At 39.8% G+C, this 12050-nt stretch overlaps 1 protein-coding gene across 6 annotated transcripts in view; it reads right to left on the bottom strand.

Annotated features, from left to right (window-relative positions):
* Positions 1-12050, bottom strand: part of TTC7A (tetratricopeptide repeat domain 7A) — a 170030-nt gene that overhangs the window by 131901 nt on the left and 26079 nt on the right. For 5 of the 6 annotated variants that reach the window (XM_058019555.1, XM_058019556.1, XM_058019557.1 and 2 more), the window contains 3 exons: positions 8583-8661; positions 5391-5551; positions 4897-4960 (listed from right to left, as the gene is read on the bottom strand). In XM_058019555.1, the coding sequence (XP_057875538.1) occupies positions 4897-4960; positions 5391-5551; positions 8583-8661 (304 nt within the window). Of the gene's footprint in view, positions 1-4896; positions 4961-5390; positions 5552-8359; positions 8377-8582; positions 8662-12050 lie in introns of those variants that run through there. The other variant, XM_058019560.1, reaches the window with a different exon arrangement.

The following is a 12050-nucleotide window of genomic DNA, read 5'->3' as shown; positions in this document are numbered from 1 at the left end:
ATACAGCCCCATCCAAAACAGCCACACAACCCTACACAAAATGAAGACAGAGAAGCAGAAAGTAAACAAATTTGTTTATGGATATTATCTTGGGTAACAAAGTCATCCATTTGCTAACAGTTATCTGGATTTAGAAAGCTATCTTCCAAGAATTTACATCCTCCTTGCAAGTTTGGAAACAAGACTTACTTGCAAAGCAGAAGGAAAAAAGCTCTCATACCCTGCTCTCTAGCAACTCACATTAGAAACATTTATTCAAGAGGTAATTAGCAGAGGTAGTGTATTTCCCACTAGAAACATTCTGCAGTCCATCTTTGCAGGTCCCAAACACATAGCTTTGCCTTGCAAACCGGTTAAGACACAGCCAGATTTGCTACTGTAAATGCACAAGTGTGATTTGGCAGGAACCAACAGAGCAGGCAACCCTGCCCCCAGTTGTTTCTCTCAGCGGCCACAGTCCAATGGCCCTCAGTAAAATAGGCATGATGGTCATCCAGCTGTTGTATCATCACTGGGCTTGGTGCCATTAAAAAAAAAAAAAGGGAAAAAGGAAAAACCAGCCTACAAAAGCAACAAGAGATTCTTCTTCACCAACTCATTTATTGGACAGCGTCATTTTATAAAACTAGGAACTGAAGAGCTAACAGGTTTTATTTATTTCTGTGTCTAAAAATACACGGGTTTAACGTGATTCTGTTAAAGGCGTGCTCTCAGCCATGAGTTTGTTCTCACCAGTAAAAAGAACAGGACAAGTCCCAGTATCTTTCTTCCCCCTCACCATCTGTTTCATGCTCTCAGGCCCTCCAAGGTCAAATCGCCTTTAGGGATTCAAATCAGAGATAAGATGCGGATGACATTTCTAATCTTCGTTACACAGGCACAGAATTTATTAGTTTTGGATACAAGGAGCTTTATTTTATATATACAGAGCCAAAAAAAAAATAAACCATATTACCTAGTTTGTCTGGTGGACCACATCAGCCAAATTCCCCAGTTGTAAGAGCCAGCATTGCCAGCACTGAATAAAGGCATTTCAGACTGTATGTTGGACCTCAGATTAAAGAAGGGAAGGTTTCTAAATGCAAACAAAGAACTTTTCCTTTTCTTTTTCAACCTCAAAAGTAAACACAGAAAAGTAATACTAAGTGTTCCATTCCTCGCTCTGAGAAGCTTCTGGCTAACTTTAAGGGCAGTGCAGTCAACTCTGCACACTCTTGGGAATAGCTATTAAAATAAACAAAACTGCAGCTAAGGGTTAGTCATGCCAAACCTCCTCTGTCTACACCCTGCAGCTCAAAGCACCAAAGTCTCTGATGGCAGAACCAGTCCTGCACCCATTGGTAGGTGAAGCAGAAAAATCACACTGCAGCAAGTGACAATATGTCCTCAGTTCTCCTCACAATCAGTGTCACTGGTTTAGATGGGTTAAATACAGTAAAAGAGAGGACTAGTGGTTTAAAAACAGGCAAGGCCATGTTTCTCCAACACGTGATAGGAGCACATCATTCTGCCACAGCCTGAGCTTGTAAAGGCTGTCACCAACTGGCCTTCTTGGTCTGAAGGAGACCATTTTTGTCCTCTCAGAAACACAGCCCATCCACACCATAACTTAGGCTATACAAAAGGAATGATAGAGTAGCCAGGAGGCCACAAACACCCATAAAAACAGCTTTGACTGTGGCAATCTTCAGGCTGCCTGATTTGTTTCACTAGATTCCTTCATGAGGCTGTGACTAAAGAACAGCTGGCACAGAGAAGGAACATTTGCCAAGCTCAACAACCAGGATTCTTCTCATTGTTTACTGAGATACCTCAGCTTATGAAAATAGGTTCCCATTTTTAACAGGACATAAAGAACACAGAAGGCAATTCGTGAGATGCCAGGGCAAAGCAGGCTACAAGCTTTCAGTGAAAGTGTTAATATATCCACACATCTCCAGAGCCATGAAAGAGGATTCCATGTTATTTGGCCATTTGAAAACCTTTCACATTCTTCAGCTCAAAGGCAGAGTGAAATAGTGAAGGAACTGTTAATTGCCTCTTTTGAAGATATTCTCATTCCATCCCACCAGAATATGCAAACTGAGTCCCTTGCAATGCAAGGGAAAGGGATAAGTAACCACAAGCCAGAAGTGTCCACCATTAAGAGCCAGAGAAGGTTTGGTGAGAAATAGGCTCTGGCTTTCAAGAATCTCAAGGCAATTTCTTGCTTTCTCCTTCACAGGAACTGTTTTACCCCCCCATAACATCTTCTTGGAAGTCACACAGATTCTGGCAAAGCAGATGTCAGCTTCACCTTAGGAAGGCAAGTCAAACATAAAAACAAAGTGGATTTCAGCAGCAAAGGTGTTCCAGGTGTATAATTCTTGAAAAAGTACCACATCTCCTTTTCAGTACACATTTACTTAGAAGTTCTCTGATGATTTATGCTCCTCCCCAGTTCATCTCTACTCTGTGTCCCCTCCACCAGCTGAAATTTCTTTCTGTGTCTCCTTCCCCTAATTCTGTCCCTCTTCAAGGTAATTTTAGAGTGGCAGGACTAAGGAACAGGTACGTGAAGAAGCTGTTTGGCTTTACAGTCCTGCAAGAGAGTTACAATGGCCTGACTGCTTTTGTCTCTTTAAAAATCAGAGAGAAGTACCACCTTTCTGGTCAGTTTTGCTCTGACAGACCGAAGCATCACAGAAGCCAATGTAATTGCATACTTCTGTTTCATTTTAAGGGGTTCACAATTGTAAATACTGGAAGAACACCTAATCCAGTCAAAATCCAGGAACACTAACTATGCTGCTTACTGGCCCACAGAAACAATTGTCATTGACATTGTCTCCAGGAAGTAAAGTATGTTTTATTCAGCTGTTAACATTGTATCATTAGGGAGAGCCCTCAATTACAAATTTGCTTCCAGTTAGCTCATTTCATGAGCTTCCATAAATTGCTTTTTTAAAGAAAAAAAAAACAAAACCACACACAAAACTAAAAACCAACACTTTAAACAAACAACAAACTTGTATATTAGAAAACTCACTAGCCTACAGCAATGCTGTTGGGGAAACATGTCACGTCGTAAGTTAAACAAAACTTCCCTTTCTAAGTACCATAATAAAAATGTACACGAAAGTATTTATGGATTACAAACATATGTAAAAATTAGATTGCTCCCTCTGTTCCTTCACTTAGGAAGAACATTCATGTGATTCCTAAGTGTATTTCTATACACTTGTCCTGAATTTTAGTTAGAACAAACTTGTGGCAAGGCTGATGCAAGATGAAGGCTCAGACGTTCCATTTCCCCAAAATCAGAAATACAGTTATGTGGCTCCTACAGTGCTCTGCTAAAAGAGCTTCTCTTGTTTGTTTTATATGTAGCAAATCAAAGTGCCTTGCATCTTCCTCCAGGAAGTTCCTATATATCAGAAGCAGCATTTAAGCATATACCAAGCTTACTTACTTAACCTGGAACTCACCACAGCAGCCCTGTTTCTACCAATACCATTTTCACACTACTTCATCCATAATTTAGCTACAAGACCAGTTAGTTCAACATTTTAAATGCTATTAGGTAGGGATAACTTTCTCCTCCTCAGCAGAACAAGATTGTGGAGTTTGAGGTTCCATATGGACTCTATAACAGCAAATCCAATCCCAGAAAGGCTGGAGCAGCCCATTCTGTCACTGCTCCAGACCTCAATCCTCCTCCTGCTTGGAGCAGCCCCAACAAGCCCTCACTGACAGGAGTACTTCTGATTTTAATAGAAGTGCACATGATATCCTACAAGCCCTCACTCCTGTAGTCTGCACTTCTAATTATGAAAAGCCCTTCTGACTAAAGAAAAACCCTTGAAAACACAAAGCAGATGTGCTGAAGAGGTTTAATCTAGAAAGCACTGAAGAACACATAGCAACACTCAGAAGTACATGATTTTGAAGTCAATTTAATATTTTGGGGTGGTTCCACCTCTTCAATTTTTCCCTGAATTTTAAAAGCAGACGATATTAAATTGCCCTCTTCTATAGAAGTTTGTGGAAAAGGGAAAGAACTTGTGCCAGAAGAACCAGACAAGAAAAACTGAAGAAAGCAAAAAACAAAGTTTCCACAGTATCTTTTTTCAATTTGTCTGAAAGTTATTAAAAATTTTCTAAGAAGGTTGTTGATGTTCCAAGGTTTTGAATCTCATTTTGAGGTACAAGTGACCACTCTGTATTTAAAGCAAAATACACATTACTTACACATTTTCAGAAAATATTTCTTACACATTTTCTGTGCATTTGCATCTTCTCAGAACATGAAAATTACCAAAAGTCCCCATGCAATTATTTTTCCTCCAGTTTTCTGCCTGCCTCTTAAATGGATATTTTAAAGCCACCAATGTTATAAATAGAAGAAATCTAATTATTTTACTGCAGTTTATTATGAATGTTTCTGCATGGCACAAGATTTCCTGTATCACTGCATCAGAAACTGTCAAAAAACAAACGACTGCAGACTAAGGCATAAAAGCAGAGTACTGCATCCTGCAATTCCAAACAGCAGGTACCACCATCATGCCTGGCTTTAGGCAAGGCCTCTTCCTCTCATTCTTGATCCATAAATCCACACAGATGTTATGAATGGAAATGTCTGTCTACTGACAATGTATCTGGATGTCAGAACCTGCATACAGCTATGGTGAATGCAATCAATGTCTCTTATTCACAATTCCAAAACACTTCACTGAAATTCCACTTAAAAAAGGGGGTGCCACTAATAAAATAATAGATAGCATTTCCACTCAGCATCTGAAGCTTTGCTTCTGTTTATCTAGGGAAGATTCTGTAAACAAAACCAACCAGGAGACATGGAAATGCTAGATATCCCTTTGCACTATTAATACTACAAACTCATTTTTGGCTTACCATGGATTCACTGATTAGGAGGAGGAGAAGAGCCTCTTCTACATTGTCTTGAGGGCAGTACACACTGAAAGACAGAACACATTTTTCTGAGGAAGATCAAGAATTATCCTGCCAGCCTCTTTCTCATTTCACAAGAGAAGCAGTAACTTGAAGCATTTCATGCATAATTCATTTGCTAGGTAATACTGTCTTTGCAGGTTCACACAATTAAAAGCTCTGCAATATATCTTAGATGAGTTGGGCTGAACCCTAAATAGATTATTTCAATTTCATAGCAAAGACAGCCCTTTGGCTGGACTTGCTTCTTCCTGGGGTGGGGGGGAAACACTCAAAGTTTAAGGTTTTATTTCTTCAGCAGACATTTTAGTGGGAAGTTGAAAAACAGGAAGGCACAAAACTACTACATGAATCTGTGACATAATTAATAGTACTGAGGAGTGTTCAAATACACTCCTTCCTCCTTCCAATGAACTGAAATAAAAATGAACACTTACTTCTCTTCTGAGTACAGCTCAGGCCTCCGACAAAGAAGATTGCTAACATAAGACTGATATTCCTTGTTCATGAACTCAGGAAGTGGATCAGATAAAGGGCTCCAGTAACACTCCTCACTGAGGGAATGCAGAAGTACTTGGGCTAACTGTTTGGCTGCAGTCTAGAGACCAGTACAGAAAAAGACACATATCAGTGAAACCTTCTCCAACACAAAAGATTCACCCCTCACTATGTTCCTTCCATCTTGGGAAGGAGATGTACCAGTGTGACAGCACCACTCTTCAGAAAGTTGGAGTAGCAAAATCACCTGCTAAGGTCTACAAAAGGGACAGTTTCTTCCCTCCTGAGAAAAGACCAAACTTCTGCATTTACACGGTCTTGTTGCAATGCCCTAGGAAAAAAGTTATCCAAAAGGCCTGACAGCAAGGGATGCTTTGGTGAACAAGGACAACTGATTGCCACATGGATTGCTGGGAATCTCACAATAGTTACTATATAGGAGTGGGATGACAGGACATCGTGTGCTCAGCCTCAGAACTTTGTATGCAAGTCTCAGGACCAGAGGCAACTTGTGTTAGCTTTCAAAGATCAACCTTTTATCTGTTCATGTCACTCTCCCTTATAGACTCATAGTTTCATCTTGGTACTGCTTCTCTCTTCTTCTTGCAGTAAAGGAGGGAGGAGAGAAGATGCTTAGGAACTTTATAGCGGGACAGCAACATCACATGTACTTTTTTTACCATCAAGCAGCCAAAGACCCTTCAATAGTTGCTTTCCACTTCATATGCACAGCTGGCAAGCTGGGCCCAAAAGGAGGCAAGTTAACTTCACTAAGCAGAAGTATCTTTGGCATTTACCCTGGCCTGATACCCATCAAATCTATAATTTCTTGCACTGTACATAGATGAGCCTGCAAACAAGCTCAGAGACATCACAATGGGTGGTATCCTCTATGAATTCTAAGCAGCACACCACTCTTTGCTGTAAAGTAAATCCTGCACAAAACAGAGGGCAGGCTGACACTTCAGCACTTCTGTCTTAATAATTGCAAATAGTATTTTGCAACTTCTCTGACTACTGGATATGTATTTTATATGAAATGTACACTTAGAGATGTATTATGAGCCCACCAACAGTAATTTTCTTTTAAATATCAGGACACATATGTTATAGATGTCATACCTCAAAATCTATGGGATCAAATAAGCCACACTTAGATTAAAGTTCCTATTCTCAATTACAGCAAAATAACTTGCTTTGATGCAAGGCTCCTGATTTTCACCCCCTCACCACACATGAATTCACTGAATTAGTCTAAAATATAACCACAGTACCACCCCTTAAACATCATAAAGGGAGGCTTCATTGATGGCAGTGGGCTGAGTGTACCATGGTGTCTCAAAGAAATGTCACCACATACAACTCCCTGGAAACCCCAAGACCTTCCCTGCCCTGCTACTGACAAGTTACAGAACGCTGTCTGTTTCTAACTAAGCTTTTCTATGCTTTTTATAGCAAGTAACTATGAGCAAAATAGCCTAGGGCCCTGCAACATTAGACAGTATCATTTCATCATCTCAGTGTGTAATTATTTAGTCAGTTTTACCCTGAGGAGTCAACTCTCCTATATTTTTTCCTATAGTCTTAGAGGGGAGGGAAAATAATTTGCCAGCAATACAAAGATCTCTACTGGTTCACACAGAAGTAGGAGTACAGTTTGTGGTAAGCCATTCAGAAGGCAGCAACAAACACTTCTAGTGTCTTTAATTTTAACATACAGTACAGTAGCTGTGTAAATTAGCTTCACTCTTGTTTTGAATAAGACCAAACAAACCAGAAAAGGCTAAGACTCTGATTAATGTTATTTCTGCCTTTGGCTAAAAAAAGCATCACTATGCTTGAAGAACAATGTGATCCCACAAATTAGAGGAAAAAAAAAATCATGTTTTTTACTTTCATGCTTGAAAAACTTGTTTAATTAAGCACAATCCTCCCTTTGCCCTCTTGATGGCTCTTTAAAAATAAATAAGAAGATGAAAATGCAATTTCTAAATCTCAGGAAAAGCTATTGAATAACCACCTTGAGAGTTCCCCTAAGGGACAAATCCCCCAGGCTGTTGTACAGCTGTCCCCAGTTGCACAGGGACAGGAGCAATTGAGCCACGTTCTGTCACAGTCTAGGAGCAGCAGACGGTCAGACTCATTTTGGCAAAGTGATAAAACAGGCGAGCACAAAAATACTGCTGAGCCCCGATCTCAGCTTGGAAAAGGATACAACCATTGGAGTGGACAATTATTTAAGTCATCTCTTCTAATTTGCTGGACAAGCTTCCACATGCATTGGTAGACTCAGAAACACTACACAAACCCACGCCCACCTCCCCTGCCCAAGTTCTCTGGAATGACACAAAACACAAAGCAGAATCGAGTACAAGTTTAACTGTAAGAGTATCAATGCTTTTGGAGCTGCAAAGCTTTTATTCCCAAGATTGTTACTCTGCAAGCTGTTGACCTTGTCACCTCTTGAGTAACTTCAGTACAAGATCTCTGCAAGGGGAGACAGAAAGGTCCAAGAAGGTAAACAGGCACATAAATATTTCTTTACCTGAGACATTCAGGATAAAAGGATGCAAAGAAGCAGAATGCCAAGACCAAAAAAAAAATTAAAACAATTAAAATCACTCTGTATTGTATTGAAGAGGGTTTTTACAGAAGGAACACTGAAAGATGTCAGTCTAAAAAAAGCACTGCTTGTTCCAAGAGACAGAAGTACTTAATCCTTTACATGCAAATGCAGAAAGGTGTGCATGCACACTGAAACTGAGAAAGAAAACAAGACAGCTTCACCTGAGCACAGCACTGTCAAACTAATAACATCTCTGTTTCTACTAGGGCTAGAAAATACACTGAAACCAAGAAAGCAAAACAATCAAACAAAAAACAAACCAAACAAAAGTAACCTACACACCTAGGTCTGAAAGCCTGGAGGTTTCAATTGGGCAGGTCTTTGAATTAAGGGGATCACTTGACATATGACTTCCAAAAGTTAAAAAAATAGAAAAAAAAGGTAAAAAAATAAAGCCAGCAATCAATCAAGTGAGGACAAATACACTTTTGTGCTACAACACTGGCCAATTAATAGAAGTCCTGCATACCCGACTGCCCCACCCTCCCATTTCCCATTCCCTTACCATTTTGAAGGTCTGAGTAGCTTTTGTTTCTACAGTCCGTAGTATTTCTCGCAGACTCCTCATTCCTTTCACAATATTTCTATAGGGAAGACAGAAAAAAAATAATGAAAAACCCCCAAAAATCAGCACAATGGAGATAGAATATTTTTATGATGTGCCAAAGCTCAGCACCACACCTGAAGTTCAAGCAACCCTTGAAACAATCACTAACACTGAGTGTGCAATAGTGAGACAAGTCACTCTGAGGCACAGACAGGACAATGGCACAGAGCAAGGCACCGACTGCAGCATTGCCTACTCCAGATGGCTTCCTAAGAGAAGATCACATTCACATTTGATGAACAGAGGGGACATTTGGAAGCCTTTCATAGCTCATATTTATAAAGCAGATGCTGCTCCTTAAAAGCATCCACATCTCTTCTTCATACACACAGATTGTACTTGTTTGAATTATATTGAGCTTACGTGATGCTTTTAAGTGACGATTTCTTTTAGGTGGTGCTTAAATGCTTTGTGTCTGATGGTGCAGGCACATGATGAAATTACAGTGGTTTAAACAGTTAATTATCAGGCAGCTAAGTTGCAGTAACTGTCTGCAAGCACAACTTAACCCACAGTAAAAGGGTTAGACTAAAAAAACCAAATTTTTTAAAAAATCATTATTTTACATACACCATGAGCAATTAAAGCTGACTAGTTGCCAAACGCTATCTTAATCGTGCCTGTGCACTCAGGGAGATGCAGAGAGGAAAGATTAAGCACTGTACATATCAGTTAACACACTGGCAGCCTATCAGCTGTTCAAGGCTAAGGACATGGCCCCACCACCACAGTAACTGCAAAATGGTTCAATGCACATTCATTGCAGGGTCAAAGCCACCCAAAGACATACAAGCTAACAGAAAAGAAGCAATGCTGTACAAGACAACAAAATAAGCAGTTGTACTGGTACATTAACTGTCACTTCAGCTTATCCAGGAGAATTTTCTGTGCAGACGAAAGCTAAATTTCATTTATAAACAAAGCCATAAAAACCTTTTCTGTCAAACTGATTAAATTTTGAAGGTAAGCAGTATAAATTTCACTTGTGCCTGCTTTCATGCACTGCAAACCTCCTTGCACTCCAGAATCAACAGCAAACATTTGATAGCAACAAAAAAAAAGGTAATTATTTTGGAGGTGCATAGATGAAAATGTCATCCTGTTTACCATGAGCACTGGCTACATAAAATGCCACCCTAAAGCTTGTAGTCACCATGACACAGACTGCAAATGCATATGGCCTTACTGCCAAGCAATACCCATCTCAGTTTCAAATTGTGAGGTAATCTGTAGCCTGTCTAATCACGGGCAGTGTACAGGCAGGCAAGAAAGTAAGACAAGAGAAAAAAAGCTGAAGACTTGTAAAGTCAGATGCTGTCTTTTTTCCTTCCACTTTCTCCCAAGTAAAAAATGTGCTTTGAGTTTATCAAGAGGAAAAAAGGTCAAGAATGTTTTTTGCAGTTGGACTTAAACACTTCAGCAAGCACTCCAATGACAAGGCCAAGACATCAGGAGCTTTTTCATGGTTCTAGAATAGAATATACTCATGAAGATGCGGTTCTGGACCTTATGCACAAGTAGTGACCAAATCCAACAGAACTACCTACATGGTATTTACTACCAGATAGAAATAATTAATAAATTCCCCCATCAAAACAATTCAGCTACCCAATTGCTCTTCCTGATTACTGAAAAGCAGCATTTTCTGTTCTTCCATGGGCTCCTTAGGAGGCTGGACAGAAGAGTTATGGAGTATAACAGTTCTACAGCATTTTTAAAAATGCATTTATTTAGGTCTCTTGTTAGCATAATGATATTTGTCTTAATAAGGTGCCAATGAATTGCATTAACCAACATCAGGAAGAAGACAAGTGACCACTTGCAAAGCCAATTAATTTCATATTTGGCACATACTTTCGAGAAGAAAAACCTACCAAAGGAGATAAAATGAGTTTTTTGTTCCTAGAAAACTAAGGCACCATTACAGTCCAACATTTTACACAAGGCCATAAAACAAGTTAAGCCTCCTGGCAGAAACACCTTGCTCTGGGCTGGGGGGAAGGGGAGAAGAAAAACAAGGAACAGATACACTGAAGTGAATGAAAGACTAAATGGCAAATTGCTGCTCATCTGTCAGTAGTCAGGGCTGGAACCATGCAGCACATGACAAATGCTTAGGAACACCTTTAACAGAAGGCAGGAGTGCAAAATGGGCGGCACAGGAGGAGCACCCAGCACTCACCACCTCCCAGACAGCTGCCCATGTGGTCAGGATCTATCAAAGAGCACCCACTCCATTCCCTGAGCTCTCAACAATACCAGTTCTACAGGACTGAGGATTTGGCTTGGCAGCTTTTGTATTTTGAACTTTATCAAACATAACTGAGCTGTGACAGGAGACAGAGCACACCTGCCTGCAAACACAGGAGTTTGTCTTTCCACTCCACTGTTCCAAGCCAGGAGCACATCTGAGCACATTTCATTTTGAGCATATGAATTGCTCTGTTCATAACAATAATGAACTCACTGTTCCATTAATATGTGCCCTTTCTATACTAAATGTGCAATTGAAGGGACTTTTTTTTTAATTAGGACCTTAAGAAATTAACAAAAAGAAAAGTATGTATTTGGAACAGAAATACATGCTATGGAGGTGACTGGATGAGGATGTCATAAAGCCTCTGGCAATCCATGGTGCAAACACTTGATCTTACTTAGATCAGAAACTAAACAATCTTGAGTCTCTGAAGGACTTGGATAGAGGACTACCTGGAAATCCCAGGTAATGTTCCCTCCAGGCATGGCATCATAAGTGAACATTAGATCATGGAAATTAAATGAGTTGGAAGAGTCCATAGGCCCCTATTGTATTGCTAAGAGGCCAGAAAAAGAAATGAGGAAAAACAGGAAGGGAAAAGGACATGATCATTAAATTGCATTGGTTTTAGTTTTAGCCACAGTAGTGGTTAGAGCACCATTTGAAAAAAAACATGATGAAGAGCAGTTTAGGATTCAGTTACAGTTAATCTAATAAAAATGAACACAAACAATCATGGGCACAAACTGTGACAAAGAGCAACTTTGGAGTCCAGTCAGTCCAGCTTGGCATAAAAATTTGTTTTATGCATGTACCATGTCAATATAAATTAATTACCAGTCCATGAATCAAAGCAGTCAAGCAGTCATATCAGAGTTATATCACACAGTTCGGTTATCATTACATAAAATGTTAATATACTTAGAAAATAAAGAAGTACACTATTTTCTATGCAAATTGCTGGAAAAAAGTACTGACAATAAAGGAGTGGACTGTGGGCACAGAGGTTTGCAAAGACAGTCCCCCAACAACATGGTCACCAGCAGATCCTGTTCTTATCCCTACTCATTTACTGCTAAAACAATCAGTTGCTGACAGACAGAAAAGAA

The sequence above is a fragment of the Melospiza georgiana genome, chromosome 3 (genome assembly GCF_028018845.1).
Source record: "Melospiza georgiana isolate bMelGeo1 chromosome 3, bMelGeo1.pri, whole genome shotgun sequence".
Taxonomy (NCBI): domain Eukaryota; kingdom Metazoa; phylum Chordata; class Aves; order Passeriformes; family Passerellidae; genus Melospiza; species Melospiza georgiana.
This window is presented reverse-complemented; position numbering and strand designations above follow the sequence as displayed.